At 41.2% G+C, this 21,395-nt stretch overlaps 1 protein-coding gene across 1 annotated transcript; it reads right to left on the reverse strand.

Annotated features, from left to right (window-relative positions):
* Positions 1 to 5,110: 5,110 nt before the first annotated feature.
* Positions 5,111 to 20,070, reverse strand: LOC106586629 (sodium/myo-inositol cotransporter). The gene is made up of 2 exons (XM_014174119.3): positions 19,808 to 20,070; positions 5,111 to 10,587 (listed from the first exon to the last, which is right to left on the reverse strand). Exon 2 carries the CDS (start codon positions 10,321 to 10,323, stop codon positions 8,170 to 8,172), a length of 2,154 nt encoding a protein of 717 aa, XP_014029594.2. The 5' UTR covers positions 10,324 to 10,587; positions 19,808 to 20,070; the 3' UTR covers positions 5,111 to 8,169.
* Positions 20,071 to 21,395: the final 1,325 nt, after the last annotated feature.

Consider the following 21,395-nt stretch of genomic DNA (forward strand, 5'->3'; position numbering starts at 1 on the left):
ATATTCGGAGTAGATAGCCCGGCCATCACAGGCTAGCTATTTTGACACCCACCAAGTTTGGCCCTCACCAAACTCCGATTTACTATTAGAAAAATTTGATTACCTTTGCTGTTCTTCGTCAGAATGCACTCCCAGGACTTCTACTTCAAAATGTTGGTTTGGTTCAAAATAATCCATAGTTATGTTCAAATATCCTCTGTTTTCTTCGTGCGTTCAAGACACTATCCGAAGGGTGACGAAGGGTGATGCGCCCGACGCGTTTCGTGACAAAAAAAATTCTAAATATTCCATTACCGTACTTCGAAGCATGTCAACCGCTGTTTAAAATCAATTTTTATGTGATTTTTCTAGTAAAAAAGCGATAATATTCCGACCGGGAAACCCTGTTTACGTTCAAAGACAGAGAAAATAAAAACATGGTGTCGCCTCGTGCACGCGCCTCAGTCTCATTTTTCTCTGATCGACCATTATCCAAATGCGCTAGTGTTTTTCAGCCAGGGCCTGCAAAGACATCATTCAGCCTTTTGCCGCCTGAGAGCCTATGGGAGCCGTAGGAAGTGTCACGTTACAGCAGAGATCCTCAGTTTTCAATAAAGAGAGTGTAGAAGCCCAAGAAATGGTCAGAGAGGGCGCTTCCTGTAAGGAATCTTCTCAGGTTTTTGCCTGCCATATGAGTTCTGTTATACTCACAGACACCATTCAAACAGTTTTAGAAACTTCAGAGTGTTTTCTATCCAAATCTACTAATATTCTAGTTTCTGGGCCAGAGTAGTAACCTTTTTAAATTGGGTACATTTTTCATCCGGCCGTGAAAATACTGCCCCCTAGCCCAGACAGGTTAATGACTCAAAGACACAGACGCAAGCGCTTGGAGTTTGCCAAACGTCATTTAAATTATGATTGGAAGAAGGTGCTCTGGTCAGATGAGACCAAAATTGAACGTTTTGGTCAGATACAGCATCGGCATGTTTGGCGTCGAAACAGAGATGCATACAAGGAGAGGCACCTTATACTCACGGTGAAATATGGTGGTGGGTCAGTGATGTCTTGGGGCTGTTTTAATTCCAGAGGTTAAGATTGATGGCATAATGAATTCCACCAAGTACCAGGCAATTTTGGCTGACAATCTGGTTGCCTCTGCCAGAAGGCTGGGACTTGCCTGAATGTGGACTTTCCAACAAGACAATGACCCAAAATATACCTCAAAATCCAAACAGAAATGGTTCTGTGACAACAAAATCAATTTTCTGCCATGGCCATCTCAGTCGCCGGACCTCCATCCAATCGAAAACCTGTGGGCTGAGTTGAAGAGGGCAGTTGATAAGCGCAAACCCAAGAATGTGAAGGATCTTGAAAGGATCTGCATAGAGGAATGGTCCAAAATCCCTCCAAATGTGTTCCTTAACCTTGTCAAACATTACAGGACAAGACCATGCTGTTATCCTTGCCAGAGGTGGTTGCACTAAGTACTAAATGAGGAGTGCTAATAATTATGAAACTTTGATTTTGGTGAAATGTATTTTCTATTAAATAATTGTATGATTTTGGTGGGTTTCATTGAAACATTAATAAAGTACAGTATTTCTCACATGTTGGTATTTTGAGTTTCTCTCTATAATTATTTTGTTTATATTATTTTAAGTATTGTTTGTGCATTGCCAGTCAGGGGTGCCAGTAATTTTGGAGCCCACTGTATATTCATACAAATTATGTCCCTGGCCTACTTTATTGAAACTTATCTATAGAGGTGATTTTTGATCGAATATTAGGTCTCACACGTGAGCGAATTACCGCTTCTTATGACTTTTGACTCGGTTAATATCTCATATCTCACACGCTCTATTTTAGGTTTCCCTCCTACTATACACCAATACTCAACAAGTTCAATCCCAGCGGGATTTCTATCTGTTAATTATCTTAATGTGTCTCTACACCAATACTCAACACGTTCAATCCTAGCGGGATTTCTATCTGTTAACTATTTTAATCTCCTTCTTATCCATATTTATATGATTATATTTTGCCTTCTACATTATGCTTTCCGGATTATTTATATCAACCAGTTTTACTTTTAGGTCTTACTGTTAGATAGTTTATATTGGTAGTGGTAGTGGCCACAGATACCTTGGGTCATTACGGACCCAAACTTACTTACTTCGAAATTTCTTCCTGAGATCTGTGACCCAGTGCCGCCAACACTAACATAGATACTTTTGCCTTAAACTTTCTCTACATTAGATTCTATGGACGGTATACCCGATAGAAATCTTACTTACAGTTAGTTTTACAGTTAAAATCCTCCTTCACGTTTATCTTGACCAATGCTTTATAGGAATTTAATCCAGTCCATTCTAAGTCAATTTTAGTAAGTTTAGAATTTAACCCCAAACTAATGAATAAAGATTACTGACCTCATCTTGCAGCTGAGAATTCAATGTAGGTTGGATCTCGTCACCGTTTCTGTCGTGTACCAGTTCGCCACCGGCCTGTAAAGAACCCTCAGAATGGGGCTAGGTCTTTAATCTACGTATCTCTGATCCACCCGTGCACGGGTTTCGGCGCTCCCATGGGACGACTGAAACAGGTATTGAGATCCGGCTCGAAGGACCAAGCTGTCACGAGAATTTTCAATCCCAATGATGATAACAATCACTATAGCTTTGACCAATTCCCCCTAGGTTGTAAAGCTAGGATTAATAAGAATTAGGCAGACTCAGATTCTGCAAAAGGTTCGTTGTAGTTTTTTCATGAGAGCTCTCCCGTCAACCAAAATTTGAACAGTCTTTATAACCCCCTCTACGCACACACAGAGACATGTTTATCACTTTTCTACCAGCCTTGGCAGTTTCTCGCTGTTCTCTCCTCTCCTCCCTATATTAGAGAGGCCTTGGAAGTGATAAACATGCTCTCCTGTCATCAGCTTTTTCAGAGTTATCATGTGTAGTCTACCAGCCTCTGTTTCCTCGCTCTAAACTTGTCCCACACATACATTATTAGAATTATATGTTTCAGGGTGGAATTCTTTAGACATTAACTTAGAAACATTTATAAAGGAATTTGTTTATACAGTGCCTTGCGAAAGTATTCGGCCCCCTTGAACTTTTCGACCTTTTGCCACATTTCAGGCTTCAAACATAAAGATATAAAACTGTATTTTTTTGTGAAGAATCAACAACAAGTGGGACACAATTATGAAGTGGAATGAAATTTATTGGATATTTTAAACTTTTTTAACAAATAAAAAACTTAAAAATTGGCCGTGCAAAATTATTCAGCCCCTTTACTTTCAGTGCAGCAAACTCTCTCCAGAAGTTCAGTGAGGATCTCTGAATGATCCAATGTTGACCTAAATGACTAATGATGATAAATAGAATCCACCTGTGTGTTATCAAGTCTCCGTATAAATGCACCTGCTCTGTGATAGTCTCAGAGGTCCGTTTAAAGCGCAGAGAGCATCATGAAGAACAAGGAACACACCAGGCAGGTCCGAGATACTGTTGTGGAGAAGTTTAAAGCCGGATTTGGATACAAAAAGATTTCCCAAGCTCTAAACATCCCAAGGAGCACTGTGCAAGCGATAATATTGAAATGGAAGGAGTATCAGACCACTGCAAATCTACGAAGACGCGGCCGTCCCTGTAAACTTTCAGCTCATACAAGGAGAAGACTGATCAGAGATGCAGCCAAGAGGCCCATGATCACTCTGGATGAACTGCAGAGATCTACAGCTGAGGTGGGAGACTCTGTCCATAGGACAACAATCAGTCGTATACTGCACAAATCTGGCCTTTATGTTAGAGTGGCAAGAAGAAAGCCATTTCTTAAAGATATCCATAAAAAGTGTCGTTTAAAGTTTGCCACTAGCCACCTGGGAGACACACCAAACATGTGCAAGAAGGTGCTCTGGTCAGATGAAACCAAAATCGAACTTTTTGGCAACAATGCAAAACGTTATGTTTGGCGTAAAAGCAACACAGCTCATCACCCTGAACACACCATCCCCACTGTCAAACATGGTGGTGGCAGCATCATGGTTTGGGCCTGCTTTTCTTCAGCAGGGGCAGGGAAGATGGTTAAAATTGATGGAAAGATGGATGGAGCCAAATACAGGACCATTCTGGAAGAAAACCTGATGGAGTCTGCAAAAGACCTGAGACTGGGACGGAGATTTGTCTTCCAACAAGACAATGATCCAAAACATAAAGCAAAATCTACAATGGAATGGTTCACAAATAAACATATCCAGGTGTTAGAATGGCCAAGTCAAAGTCCAGACCTGAATCCAATCGAGAATCTGTGGAAAGAACTGAAAACTGCTGTTCACAAACGCTCTCCATCCAACCTCACTGAGCTCGAGCTGTTTTGCAAGGAGGAATGGGCAAAAATGTCAGTCTCTCGATGTGCAAAACTGATAGAGACATACCCCAAGCGACTTACAGCTGTAATTGCAGCAAAAGGTGGCGCTACAAAGTATTAACTTAAGGGGGCTGAATAATTTTGCACGCCCAATTTTTCAGTTTTTTAATTTGTTAAAAAAGTTTGAAATATCCAATAGATTTCGTTCCACTTCATGATTGTGTCCCACTTGTTGATTCTTCACAAAAAAATTACAGTTTTATATCTTTATGTTTGAAGACTGAAATGTGGCAAAAGGTCGAAAAGTTCAAGGGGGCCGAATACTTTCGCAAGGCACTGTATGTTTAAAAAGTATGTAGCAATTTATTTGACTTAAAAGCTGTTTTACTGGATATGTCAGGCAAGTCACACTACTGTGGAAAATTGCGGAGGGGGAGCAAGACAGTGGAGGATGACAGATTAAGATATGCAGGAGGTGGGGAGAAAAGAGGTGATAGAGACATTTATGAGAAACTGATCTGGCCTTCTCCTTGGCTGCATCATCTGTAAAGAAGCCTTGAATCATCCAATCCCCTCCAATTTTTGAACAGATTATTAATAGGCCCCAGGGTTACATATGAGGCACTAAGCCCCAGGGATTCATGTTAGACAGTGAATTTGAACTTTCCAGAAGACAACCATGTTTTTTTTATACCCTTTTAATTAATGTGAGGACAAAACAAAAATGTTAAAAAAATAAGACATTCAACACAAGTTTATTATTTTCCACAGGAACTTTATTTGTTGATTTCTTTCTAAAAATAAAATCCATAAAAATAACATTATATATTTCTCTAAGAAAAAGAAACAAATCTATTCTTCTCAATACAGTCTTTACCTGATTCTCAGAGATATATACAATAATCCTCCATTAACCAGACTGGGAACAGGGGATGGTTAGCAAAGCCTACATTTGCAAAAAAGAAAAAAAGAAGTCTGAAAATCACATGTCAATCTCCATTAGATAGGCTTTAGCATTGCACACGAAGACACATTTGGTAAAATAGGTTTCTATGAAATACAGTACGCACTCAAATCAGATAAAATTATAAACCATTTAAAATACAGCAACAAATTCAGGAATATATAAAAAGGGTAAACAAAAGAAACCAAAAAAACAACTGGGCTCGATTTTAGTGTGGTTTATCACCAAGTTAACAAAGTAGCTCACTGAACAATTTCACAACATTAACCTTGGAAGAAAAAAAAACATTAAGTCAAACACCATGAGAAATTCCAAACAGTAGCTAGCCTAATCATACACAACACATTATGAAAGTGTAACCATGACCATTAATTGATATGTTCAATTCTTTGCAATGCTACAATACAGTTAAAACAAAAAAATTATATTCTCAACAAATTGTCAAACATACTTACATTTAACACAATTATTTTGACATCTCCTACTCTACAGCAACTCACCTAAGTATTCTTAAGAATTGTAAATAAAAAGTAACTGTCCAAACATGAAAACAAAAATATTTTTGTAAACTCAAAGCATTTGCAACCATAGCCACACCACATTTACAAACAATGTATAAAGCTTATAGGAATAAAAAATAATAATTTCAGAGTTTTATTCTACATCTAACGGTGGTAGAGAGTGACGCTGTAGTGTCATTTTGCGGTGGCCCCTGCATAACACTGCATGGTCCCTGCATAACTTTCAGTTGGTCCTCCGTAGCTCAGTTGGTAGAGCATGGCGCTTGCGACGCCAGGACATTGGGTTCAATTCCCGGGCCCACCAATACGTAAAATGTTTGCATGACCGTGGGTTGCTTTGGATAAAAGCGTCTGCTAAATAGCATATACAGTGCCTTCAGAAAAGATTCAGACCCCTTAACTTTTTCCAAATTGTGTTACTTTACAGCCTTAATCTAAAATGTATTAAATTGTAAAAATCCTCAGCAATCTACACACAATACCCCATAAAAGTAAAATATAAAAAACAGAAATACCTTATTTACATAAGTATTCAGACCTTTTGCTATGAGACTTGAAATTGAACTCAGGTGCATCCTGTTTCCATTGACCATCCTTGAGATGTTTCTACAACTTGATTAGAGTCCACCTATGGTAAATTCAATTGATTGGACATGATTTGGAAAGGCACACACATCTATAAAAAGGTCCCACAGTTGACAGTGTAAGTCAAAGCAAAAACCATGCCATGAGGTGGAAGGAATTGCTAATAGAGCTCAGAGACAGGATTGTGTCGAGGCACAGATCTAGGAAAGGGTACCAAAACATTTCTGCAGCATTGAAGGTCTCCAAGAACAGTGGCCTCCATCATTCGTAAATGGAAGAAGTTTGGAACCACTCTTCCTAGAGCTGGCCGCCTGACCAAACTGAGGAATCGTGTGAGATGGGCCTTGGTCTGGGAGGTGAACAAGAACCCGATGGTCACTCACAGAGCTCCTCTTTGGAGATGGGAGAACCTTCCAGAAAGACAACCATTTCTGTAGCACTCCACCAATCACGCCTTTATGGTAGTGGCCAGATGGAAGCCACTCCTCAGTAAAAGGCACATGACAGCCCACTTGGAGTTTGCCAAAAGGCACCTAAAGGACTCTCAGACCATGAGAAAGAAGATTCTCTGTTCTGATGAAATCAAGATTGAACTCTTTGGCCTGAATGCCAAGTGTCACGTCTGGAGGAATCCTGGCACTATCCCTGCGGTGAAGCATGGTGGTGGCAGCATCATGCCGTGGGGATGTTTGTCAGCGGCAGGAACAGGGAGACTAGTCAGGATCGAGGCAAAGATGAACGGAGAAAAGGACAGAGAGATCCTTGATGAAAACCTGGTCCAAAAAGACCCCAGTCTGAGTCGAAGGTTTGCCTTCCAACAGGACAACGACGCTAAGCACACAGCCAAGACAACGCAGGAGTCGCTTTGGGACAAGTCTATGAATGTCCTTGAGTGGCCCAGCCAGAGCCCGGACTTGAACCCGATCGAACATCTCTGGAGAGACCTGAAAATAGCTGTAAATCAACGCTCCCCATCCAACCTGACAGAGCTTGAGAGGATCTGCAGAGAAGAATGGGGAGAAACTTCTCAAATACAAGTGTGCCAAACTTGTAGCATCATACCCAAGAATACTCAAGGCTGTAATCGCTGCCAAATGTGATTCAACAAAGTACTGAGTAAAGGGTCTGAATACTTACACAAATGTGTTATTTCCTTTTTTTTGTCATTTGTTTAGATTTTTTTTTCTTCTAAAAACCTGTTTTTGCTTTGTCATTATGGGGTATTGTGTGTAGATTGAGGAAAAAAATAATTTCATTCATTTTAGAATAAGGCTGTTTGTTACCTAACAAAATGTGGAAAAATTCAAGGGATCTGAATACTTTCCATAGGCACTGTATTATATATTATAACTAAGGCCTTGAGCTGGTTTCTTAAAATTGCCCTACAAAGAAACACAAAAAAGGGCTTTGGAATAACACAGAAGCAGACTAATAATCTCTAATAAACAAGAAATTCATACGTCTTATTCACATATGCTAATAAGCATCTAGTAATCATACAGTAGCATAGAAGTATATGGAAAATCTGAAGGACACTATTAGGATACCACAAAGTGCTTTGGAGTTTGATTATTTTAATGTGACAAGGGGGAGAAGCTTCAATCATTTCGAAAGAATGATTTCAAAAAGCTCAGTGAATCATTTTTAGGAAGCTGCACTGTAAATTCTTCAGATTCACATCAAATCTCAGAAAATTGTAACTGTCTTTGAAACAATCCCCAACAACCCCTAATTTGGTCCAATCTATTGAGAGAAGTAGACAAACAGGAATATTCCCAACGAGCAGACCAGAAACAGCCCACAGTTGAGCAGCAGTTTGGTTCTGGGTGGCTCGTACAACATCTCTATGACGGCTCTCTTGTCCTCTTCTGTCCTTTTGGGATGGGCATTGTATGCTGCTTCTTTAAACCCACAGAACCACTCCAACAGACGCATGCCCCTCCCACCCTCCCCACAACAACCTTCCTCTGCATGCATGAGCCCTGCGTGACCATTATCAAACTGGTTGGCAGGTGTTGCTGGAGTCGTTGCCGGGGTTGTCCCGTCGCTGGGGGTCGTGGGGTCATGGTCATTAGGCGGCGTTAGCAACGTGACGTCCTCCCCATCTAGACACCTAGCTCTACAGATGTCTGGGGGCAGATCCTTATAGAGGCCTCCATTCCCATTTAACTGCACAGGGCTCTTATCCGTCAGCTTGTACATCTCCTCACGGTCTTTGGGGGGAAGCTTTCCAATGTTACGCAGGCCCCATAATGTGGTGGTGCGAATCTGCTCCTCATCTGGAGGAGGGGTGCAGAGACTGACGACCACAGCCACCAGTCCAGATACCCAGAACAGCCCAGCAGCCACATACATGTAGTGGACATGTGTAATGAAGAAAGGCCTGTCGTCTGGCTGGTCACAGGGAGGCTCGCGATAAATAAACGCCAGAATCAGCCGGGTGGTACCCAGCACGAATCCGGTCATACCGCCCCAGAATGCACCTCTTTCGTTGCAACGCTTCCAGAACACACCCAGCATGAAGAGGGCGGCGATGGGCGGGGTCAGGTATCCAGCTACTTCCTGTATGTAGAGATACATCTGGCCGCCCTGCATCTCGATGATGGCAGGGATCCAGGCAATACTGATGACTACCATGAACACCACGAACAGCCGGCCCACCAACAGTAGCTCTTTCTGGGATGCACTACGCCTTGCGCTCTGGTAGATGTCCAGGGTGAAGATGGTGCTAGCACTGTTAAAGATGGAGTCCAGATCACTCATGAGAGCTGCAATCATCACAGCCATCATCAGCCCTCGCAGTCCCATGGGCATCACTGACATGACCAGTCGCGGATACGCGATATTGGAGCAACCCGCCTTAGAGCCGCAAACGGCCAGGCAGTGCTCCGGTCCGATGCAGGCAATCTCATCCGCAAACAGGATCCGTGAGATCATCCCGGGGATGACGATAATGAACATGGGCAGGACCTTCAGGAAGCCAGCCATCAGCGTGGCACCCTTGGCATGGGCAATGTTCTTAGCAGCCAGCACCCTCTGGACGATGACCTGGTCGGCACACCAGTACCAGATGGAGGCTGGGGTTTGGCCCAGAAGGAAGCCAGGCCAGGGGATATCCTCGTCCAGTGGGCCCCGGAGGATCCGCAGGGAATCTGGCTTGGGCTCAATGCGGCAGGAAGCTGAGTAGGTGAAGTTCCCACTGGCCAGGATAGCTGTTACATTTGGGACAGCTAACATGTACTTGGTCCGAACCCCTTCAAGACCTCCGACCTTGATCAGGCTGATGACGGTCAGGCTGAGAGCTCCACCGATCATCAGCACGGCCTGGAGGGTGTCCGTGTACATGACTGCGACCAGGCCACCGGTGACTGTAAGCACTGCGGTCATACTGATGAGCAGGATGATGGACAGATAGAGGTTCCAGCCCAACGACTCCTGGATGAAAAGCGCACCGGCGTATAAGTCCACAGAGATCTTGGTGAAGATATAGAGCAGCACAGAAAGGGCAGCAAAGTACACCTTTAGCCTATTACCTCCGTAGCGTTTGGACAGGTACTCCGGCATGGTGTACACCCCAGAGTGGATATACACAGGAATGAACACCCAGCCCAGCAGCTGCAGCAGGAGAAGAGCGTTAAACTCCCATGCTCCCACAGCAAAGCCGCTGGCTGCTCCCGACCCCGCCAGGCCTATGAAGTGTTCACTGCCAATGTTACTGACAAACAGCGACGCTCCGATCACCACCCATGTCATGGAGCGTCCTGCCAGGAAGTATCCACTCACCGTGCTGCGGTTGGCCTTCCACATGGCAAAGAACCCGATGCCCAGCACCAGGATGAAGTACAGAGCCACCACAGCTATGTCCGCTGCCTCCATGACACCAGTACCCATACTCATTGCGAGTGCTAAACAGAATTACTCGCTCAAAACTGATGAAAAACTCCTTTCAAACCCTGCAAAAATCAAAGTTTAAAGTAACAGAAGGGCAATAAAAACACTATCCTTTGGTTTGCTGTCTGCATGGACGCTGTAGTATCCACCGTCTGGTCAAATGCACTAGGGGTGTGCGTTCGGGGGAGAATCTACCAGGAATGAGGACGCTCCCGGTTTAAAGGAGGATGCTGCAGGCCTCCAGTCTAGTATAGCCTAGAATTTACATTCCTGCAAGACAGCAAAGACAAAACACTTGATTAGAGCCCTTTTTCGACAGGAAGTGAGAAAGGTGACACATTTATACAAGACCTCTGAGGCAGAATTTCTGAGAAAACACAAAAGTCAAATCAGATTTTACTGGTCACTTACGCATGGTTAGCAGATGTTATTGTGAGTGTAGCGAAATGCTTGTGCTTCTAGTTTCCACAACATATACCTAATACACACAAATCTAAGTAAAGGAATGGAATAAGAATATATAAATATATGGATGAGCAATGACAGAGCAGCATAGGCTAAGATGCGATAGATAGTATAGAATACAGTATATACATATGAGATGAGTAATGCAAGATATGGAAACATTTTTAAAGTGACTAGTGTTCCATTTATTAAAGTGGCCAATGATTTCAAGTCTGTATGTAGGCAGCAGCCTCTGTGCTAGTGATGGCCGTTTAACAGTCTGATGGCCTTGAGATAGAAGCTGTTTTTCACTCTCGGTTCCAGCTTTGATGCACCTGTACTGAGCTCGCCTTCTGGATGATAGCGGGGTGAACAGGCAGTGGCTCGGGTGGTTGTTGTCCTTGATCTTTTTGACCGTCCTGTGACATTGTGTGCTGTAGGCGTCTTGGAGGGCAGGTAGTTTGACCAGTTGTGCAGACCGCACCCCCTCTGGAGAGCCCTGCGGTTGTGGGCGGTGCAGTTGCCTTACCAGTTGGTGATACAGCACAACAAGATGCTCTCAATTGTGCATCTGTAAAAGCTTGTGAGGGTTTTAAGTGACAAGCCATATTTCTTCAGCCTCCTGAACTTAAAATGTCCACCTTCTCCACTACTGTCCCGTTGATGTGGATATGGAGGTGCTCCCTCTGCGGTTTCCTGAAGTCCACGATCATGTCCTTTGTTTTGTTTAAGTTATTTTTCTGACACCACACTCCGAGAGCCCTCACCTCCTCCCTGTAGGCTGTCTCATTGTTGTTGGTAATAAAGCCTACTACTGTTGTGCATTCTGCAAACTTGATTAAGTTGGAGGCATGCATGGCCATGCAGTCATGGGTGAACGGAGTACAGGAGGGGGCTGAGCACGCACCCTTGTGGGACCCCAGTGTTGAGGATCAGCGAAGTGGAGATGTTGTTTCCTACCTTCACCACCTGTGGGTGGCCCATCAGGAAGTCCAGGACCAAACTGCACAGGGTGGGGTTGAGACCCAGGGCATCAAGCTTAATGATGAGCTTGGAGGGTATTATGGTGTTGAATGCTGAGTTGTTGTCAATGAACAGCATTCTTCCATAGGTATTCCTCTTGTCCAGATGGGATAGGGCAGTGTGCAGGCAATTGCATTGTCTGTGGACCTATTGGGGCGGTAAGCAAATTGAAGTGGGTCTAGGTGAAGTGACAGGTAAGGTGGAGGTGATATGATCCTTGACTAGTCTCTCAAAGCACTTCATGATGACAGAAGTGAGTGCTACGGGGCGATAGTCATTTAGTTCAGTTACCTTTACATTGTTGGGTACAGGAAAAATGGTGGCCATCTTGAAGCATGTGGGGACAGCAGACTGGGATAGGGAGAGATTGAATATGTCCGTAAACAAACCAGCCAGCTGGTCTGCACATGCTCTAAGGATGCGGCTAGGGATGCCATCAAGGCCGGCAGCCTTGCGAGGGTTAACACGTTTAAATGTCTTGCTCACATCGGCCACGGAGAAGGAGAGCCCACAGTCCTTGGCAGCGGGCCGCGTCAGTGACACTGTATTATCCTCAGTGGGCAAAGAAGGTGTTTAGTTTGTCTGGAAGCAAGACGTCTGTCCGTGATGTGGCTGGTTTTCGTTTTGTAGTCTGGGATTGTCTGTAGACCCTGCCACATACATCTCGTGTCTGAGCCGTTGAATTGCCATTCGACTTTGTCTCTATACTCACATTTTGCTTGCCTTGCGGAGGGAATAACTACACTGTTTGTATTCGGCCATATTCCCCAGTCGCCTTTCCATAGTTAAATGCAGTGGTTCGCGCTTTCAGTTTTACACAAATGTCCCCATCTATCCACGGTTTCTGGTTAGGGTAGGTTTAAATAGTCACAGGGTACAACATCTCATATACACTTCCTTATAAACTCACTCACCAAATCAGCGTATACGTTGATATTATTCTCTGAGGTTACCCAGAACAAAGGAGGGCGGGGGAAAGCTTTAACAGGTGAATTAAACTGAGCATGTTAACCTGTTAGGGCTAGGGGGCAGTATTGACACGGCCGGATAAAAAAACGTACCCGATTTAATCTGGTTACTACTCCTGCCCAGTAACTAGAATATGCATATAATTATTGGCTTTGGATAGAAAACACCCTAAAGTTTCTAAAACTGTTTGAATGGTGTCTGTGAGTATAACAGAACTCATATGGCAGGCCAAAACCTGAGAAGATTCCATGCAGGAAGTGGCCTGTCTGACAAGTTGTGTTTCATCTTGTCTCTTTTTATTGAAGACTGAGGATCTTTGCTATAACGTGACACTTCCTACGGCTCCCATAGGCTCTTAGAGGCCGGGAAAAAGCTGAACGATATCGAGGCAGGCTCTGGCTGAAACACATTATCGCTTTTGGCAAGTGGCCGATCAGAGTACTATGGGCTTAGGCGCGTGCCCGAGTCGACCCCATGCTTTATTTTCTTTCGTCTGTTTACCTAAACGCAGATTCCCGGTCGGAATATTATCGCTTTTTTATGAGAAAAATGGCATAAAAATTGATTTTAAACAGCGGTTGACATGCTTCGAAGTACGGTAATGGAATATTTAGAATTTTTTTGTCACGAATTGCGCCATGCTCGTCACCCTTATTTACCCTTTCGGATAGTGTCTTGAACGCACGAACAAAACGCCGCTATTTGGATATAACAATGGATTATTTGGGACCAAACCAACATTTGTTATTGAAGTAGAAGTCCTGGGAGTGCATTCTGACGAAGACAGCAAAGGTAATAACATTTTTCTTATAGTAAATCTGACTTTGGTGAGTGCTAAACTTGCTGGGTGTCTAAATAGCTAGCCCTGTGGTGCCGGGCTATCTACTGAGAATATTGCAAAATGTGCTTTCACCGAAAAGCTATTTTAAAATCGGACATATCGAGTGCATAGAGGAGTTCTGTATCTATAATTCTTAAAATAATTGTTATGCTTTTTGTGAACGTTTATCGTGATTAATTTAGTAAATTCACCGGCAGTGTTCGGTGGGAATGCTAGTCACATGCTAGTCACATGCTAATGTAAAAAGCTGGTTTTTGATATAAATATGAACTTGATTGAACAAAACATGCATGTATTGTATAACATAATGTCCTAGGGTTGTCATCTGATGAAGATCAAAGGTTAGTGATGCATTTAGCTGTGGTTTGGGTTTATGTGACATTATATGCTAGCTTGAAAAATGGGTGTCTGATTATTTCTGGCTGGGTACTCTGCTGACATAATCTAATGTTTTGCTTTCGTTGTAAAGCCTTTTTGAAATCGGACAGTGTGGTTAGATTAACCTGTTGGGTCTAGGGGGCAGCATTTGCACGTCTGGATAAAAAAAATGTACCCGATTTAATCTGGTTACTAATCCTACCCAGTAACTAGAATATGCATATACTTATTATATATGGATAGAAAACACTCTAAAGTTTCCAAAACTGTTTGAATGGTGTCTGTGAGTATAACAGAACTCATTTGGCAGGCAAAACCCTGAGACATTTTCTGACAGGAAGTGGATACCTGATGTGTTGTATTGACTTTAAAGCTATCCCATTGAAAGACACAGGGGTTTAGGAATATTTTGGCACTTCCTATTGCTTCCACTAGATGTCACCAGCCTTTACAAAGTGTTTTGAGTCTTCTGGAGGGAGATCTGACCGAACAAGAGCCATGGAACGGTGATGTCCCATTAGACACCTGGCGCGCTACTTCATGTTGGGTACCCTCGTTCCAATACGTTATAAAAGGCTATGCATTCGTCCACCTTGAATATTATTCATGTTCTGGTTAAAAAAGGCCCTAATGATTTATGCTATACAACGTTTGACATGTTTGAACGAACGGAAATATATTTTTTCCCCTCGTTCATGACGAGAAGTCCGGCTGGCTTACATCATGTGCTAACGAGACGGAGATTTTTGGACATAAATGATGAGCTTTTTTGAACAAAACTACATTCGTTATGGACCTGTGATACCTGGAAGTGACATCTGATGAAGAGAATCAAAGGTAATGGATTATTTACATAGTATTTTCGATTTTAGATCTCCCCAACATGACGTCTAGTCTGTATCGCAACGCGTATTTTTCTGGGCACAGTGCTCAGATTATTGCAAAGTGTGATTTCCCAGTAAGGTTATTTTTAAATCTGGCAAGTTGATTGCGTTCAAAAGATGTAAATCTATAATTCTTTAAATGACAATATAATATTTTAACAATGTTTTCTAATTTTAATTATTTAATTTCTGACGCTGACTTGACTGCCGGTTATTGGAGGGAAACGATTTCCTCAACATCAATGCCATAGTAAAACGCTGTTTTTGTATATAAATATGAACTTGATAGAACTAAAAATGCATGCATTGTCTAACATAATGTCCTAGGAGTGTCATCTGATGGAGATTGTAAAAGGTTAGTGTATCATTTTAGCTGGTTTTATGGTTTTGGTGACCCTGTCTTTGACTTGACAAAACATTACACACAACTCTTGTAAATGTACTGTCCTAACATACTCTAAATTTATGCTTTCGCCGTAAAACCTTTTTGAAATCGTAAAACGTGGTTAGATTAAGGAGATGTTTATCTTTCAAATGGTGTAACATAGTTGTATTTTTGAAAAATTTGAATTTTGACATTTATTTGGATTCAAATTTGCCGCTCTTGAAATGCACCTGCTGTTGATGGAGTGCACCACAGGTGGCACGCTAGCGTCCCACCTAGCCCCAAGAGGTTAACGAGAGTCTTGTCTTTAAAATGGTGTAAAATAGTCATATGTTTGAAAAATTGACGTTTTTGCATTTGAGGTATTTGAATAACGCGCCACGGGATTACACTGCGTCCCACCTAGCCCATAGAGGTTAACAGATTTACAAATTACAGTAACTTTGTCTTTAGCCCTCTAATCTCTAAGTATTGGCTAAACCAAAAGATTAAGAGCCATGCCCCTATCAGAGCTTCAAAGCAAACTAATGATGTCATGTAAGAAACTAAAAAGCCTAGCAGCTCAGTCCATGTGAAAAGAGAACAAAAATGCCTTTGTAGCCTATATTGTTTAACAGGATAGTTCACCCAAATTACAAAATTACATATTGGTTTCCTTACCCTGTAAGCAGTCTATGGACAAGATATGACAGCAATCCATGCTTTGGTTTAGTTTTCCTGGCTCTGTTTCCACATGTTAACATTTTAGCATTTGTAGAACAAACCCCATTCAAGTCATGAGACCCAATATTAGCATTTTTTGCATCATGTTCAAGACCCTAAAATAATCTGTAACTTTGTGTATTCTTTTCATGAAATTCTGTATAAATCAAATTTTAACTAGATTGAATGTGAACATTTTGTGAAACGTGTCCATGTTCCAATTATTTCTGATGAGTTTAAATCCATATGTGATGATAAGTTTTCTATACTAGAGATTGGAAATGCTCTTAAATATATAAAGAAGGGCAAAGCACTTGGAACAGATGGTCTTTCTGTGGAATTTTATTTACACTTTTGGGAACATTTAGAGGGACCAGTATTCAACATGTTCCAAGAATGCCAAGCTGTGGGTGAGATAAATGATTACTACCACAAAATATTTCCTTAATACCAAAACCTGATAAAGATCCCCTTTTCATAGTTAATTTGAGACCTATTACATTATTAAATATAAATTATAAATTGATAACTTTAGCATATGATAGACTTAAAATGGGCCAAAAGCACATTAATTAAAAACCAAACTGGCTTCATGAAAAGTCGCCACATTGGCTGTAACATTAGGTTAGTTTCAGACTTGATTGATCACGCTGATTCAATTGACTCCGAGGCTATTATTTTATTCCTCCACTTTTGTAATCATTTGATACAAAAGAACAGAAATTCCTAAAACATTCATTGTAAACTTTTGGTTTTGGGCCTAGCTTCGTCTCTGTTATCAATATGTTTTATAAAGATATTAATATTTCTAATATGATTAATCGTAACACATCTAAAATATTTAATATTCACCATAGTGCACTCCAGGGTTGTCCTATTTCAGCTTTCTTATTCCTTTTGGTTGCATTTTAAACAACCCTGAATTAAAAGGTATTTCAATATTTGGAAAATAAATAAATAAATCTCAGTTAGCAGATGATACAGCTCTGTTTCTAAAAGACAAGGATCAAGTTGCTATTAAACTTATTATCAAATAATTCTCTTCAGCTTCTGGTCTGGAACTTAATTTCAATTAATTATAAATATTGTCCATATGTAACTCAAATTACCAATCTATGGACAATATTCCAGTGAAAGACACTGAAATATTTAAGGGAGCACATGGCAAAAAAACATATTGTCCGTCAGCATCTCAATTTCATTCAAGAGATTAAAGACAAAAAAATCCATCTTTAATAACTGGCTCCAGCGTGACCTCTATTATTGGAAGGGTTTTATTGTCCAAAGAGGGTCTGTCACATTGTCTTCCCTGCTCTATCCCTATTTGTAGCTGATCAGACCACCCTGATAGCAACAAAACTTTCCAGACATTATATAGAAAAATAAACTAATTTAAGAAATCAATAATATCAAACAAAAGAGCTGATGGTGGGCTTGAAGTACTAGATTGAATTGCTATCAATAATACCTTTAAAGTAAACTGGATTAAGAAAAAGATGCATGCTTAGCTCTGAATCTATAGGGTACTTAATTCCGTCATATTTTTATGAAAATGTCTTGTCTTCAATTTGTGGAAGTGCAACTACTCTCCAGCAAAATTACCCATCAAACTGTCCAAATTTCATGAACAAGCCCTTTTAGCCTGAAACTGTGTTATATCCACAACTTATCCCCACACAAAACACTTCTGTGGAACAACAAAGATATTGTTGTTAAAAAACAAGTCTTTGTTCTTCCCTAAGTGGTTTGAAATAAATATTATATTTGTGCTTGATTTATTTGAAAAAGGAAATATACTCTTATAGAAAGTTCTTGGAAACAAATACATTATAAAGAATTGAATTCTATATGCAAAGCAATACCTTCAGGATTTACTCAATTAATGAAATATCATTTGTATTTTGGAGAACATGTCACGATTGATGCACAACTTGTTAGAAGGTTTCTCCCTGCTGGACAACAAATGTAATAATACATTCTTAAGATAACTTTTTAACTCCAAGAACAAGATCTCTCCTAGAGGGAAATTCTTCTGAAATGCATACATTACTGAAATTGAATGGAAGAAAGTTTGGCTTCTCACTCACAAATTTTGTATATAAAATAAAGTTAGAGAAATTCACTTAAATCTTGCACAAAATATACCCTTGCAATAACTTGTCTAAATGCATGGATTTAGAGGACATATGCCTTTTCTGTGATGAAGGGGAAACTATTATACAAATTTTTTATGAGTGTGACTCTGAAGTTGTTTAGGGGCAAGTAATTACATTATTTATTTCATTAATAAGACCCATGTATTTACAATGAAATACGTAATACGTTATTATTCAAATAAAAACAAAAGTACTGAATTAGTAGTTAATTTCTTCATTATCTGGTAAATTTTACATATACAAAAACAAATATTTTAAATATGTCCCCAAATGCAGTACATTTTTACTTCGTATTCATTGTATTCTTACAACTCTATAATAGGTTTATACAATTGTAACCCCAGACCTTTTTTTTTTACTTTAGTTAATTTATGTTTCTTTAGAGAAAATACACATATAGTGATGTCCTATGTTTTTTTGTTATTGTAATTTGAAATGTAATAAATACATTTTCAATCATGACTTAGATGCATTATGATTACATCATCCCCCGACCATTGCAGCTGAAGTCATTATCCCGAGTCAAACTTTGCAAATTATTTACTAAACAATATGATATTTTAGATGGCTATTTCTCTGGTCAGTTTTAGCATCATCTACAGCTCAATATCACTTAGCATCAACCAACCTCAAACATGACCGGCCTCAATATCCTACACTAACAGAACTGTAAGAGAACTGTCCTGATCCAACAACATGCTCCAAGACAATCACTCTTCTTGTCCACCCGCACACAGCGGTCATTCTTCCCGCCTGTAGTTTACATATTTAGTGATTTCAGCCCTCATCACGTGCTGGCATAAACCCAACCGTCCGCCCTATCCCTGCCCCTTGCACTAAAATAACTCTTTGTTTGTCTCTTCAGCTCCGTGTTCATTGGACTACATGTCGCCAGCAGACCCTTCTAAAACAACAAAAACGGTTGTTCAATGGAACAGAAACGTTTGCATATGACCTGGCCAAAGTTATGCTATACTACAAATCAATCGAGGGTAGAGAAGAGGGTGCCAATGCCTTCACTGTCTTAGATACACTTGAAAAGTTTAATACTTTATTACTTGTTATGAGCATGTATGACAATTTAGAATGTCTTATAATGTTCTTTATAAAGGCTTAAAACAGACAGGTAGGCTATAACGCATGTGATGTAGTAATATCCATGTATTGTAAGACTTGTTTTACTATCATTACATGGTGGTGTGCATAGATATGCTGACAGCTGTATGGGTAGCTTCAAGGTGACATTTTCTAGACAAGATGCCCCCTGATGCTAAAAAGGGACTCAGGAGCTGACCGTTTGAGATACAGTATCAACATGAACCGATATCGGAGATATGGGATCAGGGCATTGTTGTCAAAGCACCATCAAGACATGTGGCACGCACCACAACCAATGATACAGCAGCAAAGGAATATTCTAGAAAGAAAGCGCACGCACTGTCCACATTGCCAAGGAGGTGTGTAGCCTCGTAGTAATGAGCAAAATGTGTGGTTGAATTTGTCAAAAAGAATAGTATTTGACCCTGACCTAGTAGCCTACATTAATTTACATTCCATGCATTCTGGGTTCAATAAAATAGTGACTTAAGTGCTCGACCTGCTTTTTCTTTTCTCCATCGCTTGTCCATTCTCTGCTTTTTTAGCACCCATTACGCATTGTCCAGGCTACAATTTAAAACGGGCGGTCATCACAAAAATGCACACTCACCATTCCCATTACGCTATATTGTAGCTACTGACAACATCAATCCACAAGTTGAGGATTTGACTGTGAGCCTGCTTCTTTAGCGACAGTAGATATGTGTCTCTTCCTGCGTCAGTCCTTCCGATGTAGCGATAATTCGTATTTTGTCCTGCCGTATGCTCTGTTCTCCAGCAGTTAAGTGTAATAGCGCACAGGTGACTGAATAGGACAAGGTAGCTAGGCTTTATAAGCATCGACTCCGCTTCTTCCCCCTATGCCACGCCCTACACGTGTAATACACGTGTGACGTTTCGGATGGCTTCGGTCGCAACACGCCCATTGGTTATTGTTCTAATTTTAAAATACCGTATTGTTTTGAGGAACAAACTACCTTTGCATACTACTGTAAATTAACCTTTGTTTTTGTTTTCTAACAGGGGATTGGTTTGCCTCATGACGTTCAACCTGTTAGCCTACTTGGGTGGAAATTGCCAGAAAGAAACCCCACTTTACCTAATTAACTGACTGGGCAGGAGATCCTGCTGGTTAATCAGCTTTAACAGTTGCATAATAACAGAACAATCTGGAAAATCACACTATTGGATATATGCACTTTTAAAACCCTTGTAATCTTCCTTCAAGGTGTTGAACTTCTCAGAAATGTGCATCCTCATTAAGCCTAGTCCTATTGCACAGGTGTCTGATGTCACAAGTCTGGCAATGTGACCCCACTCATACAAATCAAATCAAATGTATTTATATAGCCCTTCTTACATCAGCTGATATCTCAAAGTGCTGTACAGAAACCCAGCCTAAAACCCCAAACAGCAAGTAATGCAGGTGTAGAAGCACGGTGGCTAGGAAAAACTCCCTAGAAAGGTAAACCTAGGAAGAAACCTAGAGAGGAACCAGGCTATGAGGGGTGGCCAGTCCTCTTCTGGACGTGCCGGGTGGAGATTATAACAGAACATGGCCAAGATGTTCAAATGTTCATAAATGACCAGCAGGGTCAAATAATAATAATCACAGTAGTTGTCGAGGGTGCAACAAGTCAGCACCTCAAGAGTAAATGTCAGTTGGCTTTTCATAGTCGATCATTGAGAGTATCTCTACCGCTCCTGCTGTCTCTAGAGAGTTGAAAACAGCAGGTCTGGGACAGGTAGCACGTCCGGTGAACAGGTCAGGGTTCCATAGCCGCAGGCAGAACAGTTGAAACTGGGGCAGCAGCACAGCCAGGTGGACTGGGGAGAGCAAGGAGTCGTCATGCCAGGTAGTCCTGAGGAATGGTCCTAGGGCTCAGGTCCTCCGAGAGAGAGAGAGAGAGAGAGAGAGAGAGAGAGAAAGAAAGAAAGAAAGAAAGAAAGAAAGAAAGAAAGAAAGAAAGAAAGAAAGAGAGAAAGAGAGAGAGCATACTTAAATTCACACAGGACACCGGATAAGACAGGAGAAATACTCCAGATATAACAGACTGACCCTAGCCCCCCGACACATAAACTACTGCAGCATAAATACTGGCGGCTGAGACAGGAGGGGTCGGGAGACACTGTGGCTCCACCCTCCAAACAGTCTACAACTCGTGGATCTATCTAGAATGCAATGGCATAGCCTAATA

The sequence above is a fragment of the Salmo salar genome, chromosome 25 (genome assembly GCF_965601325.2).
Source record: "Salmo salar chromosome 25, fSalSal1, whole genome shotgun sequence".
NCBI lineage: Eukaryota > Metazoa > Chordata > Actinopteri > Salmoniformes > Salmonidae > Salmo > Salmo salar.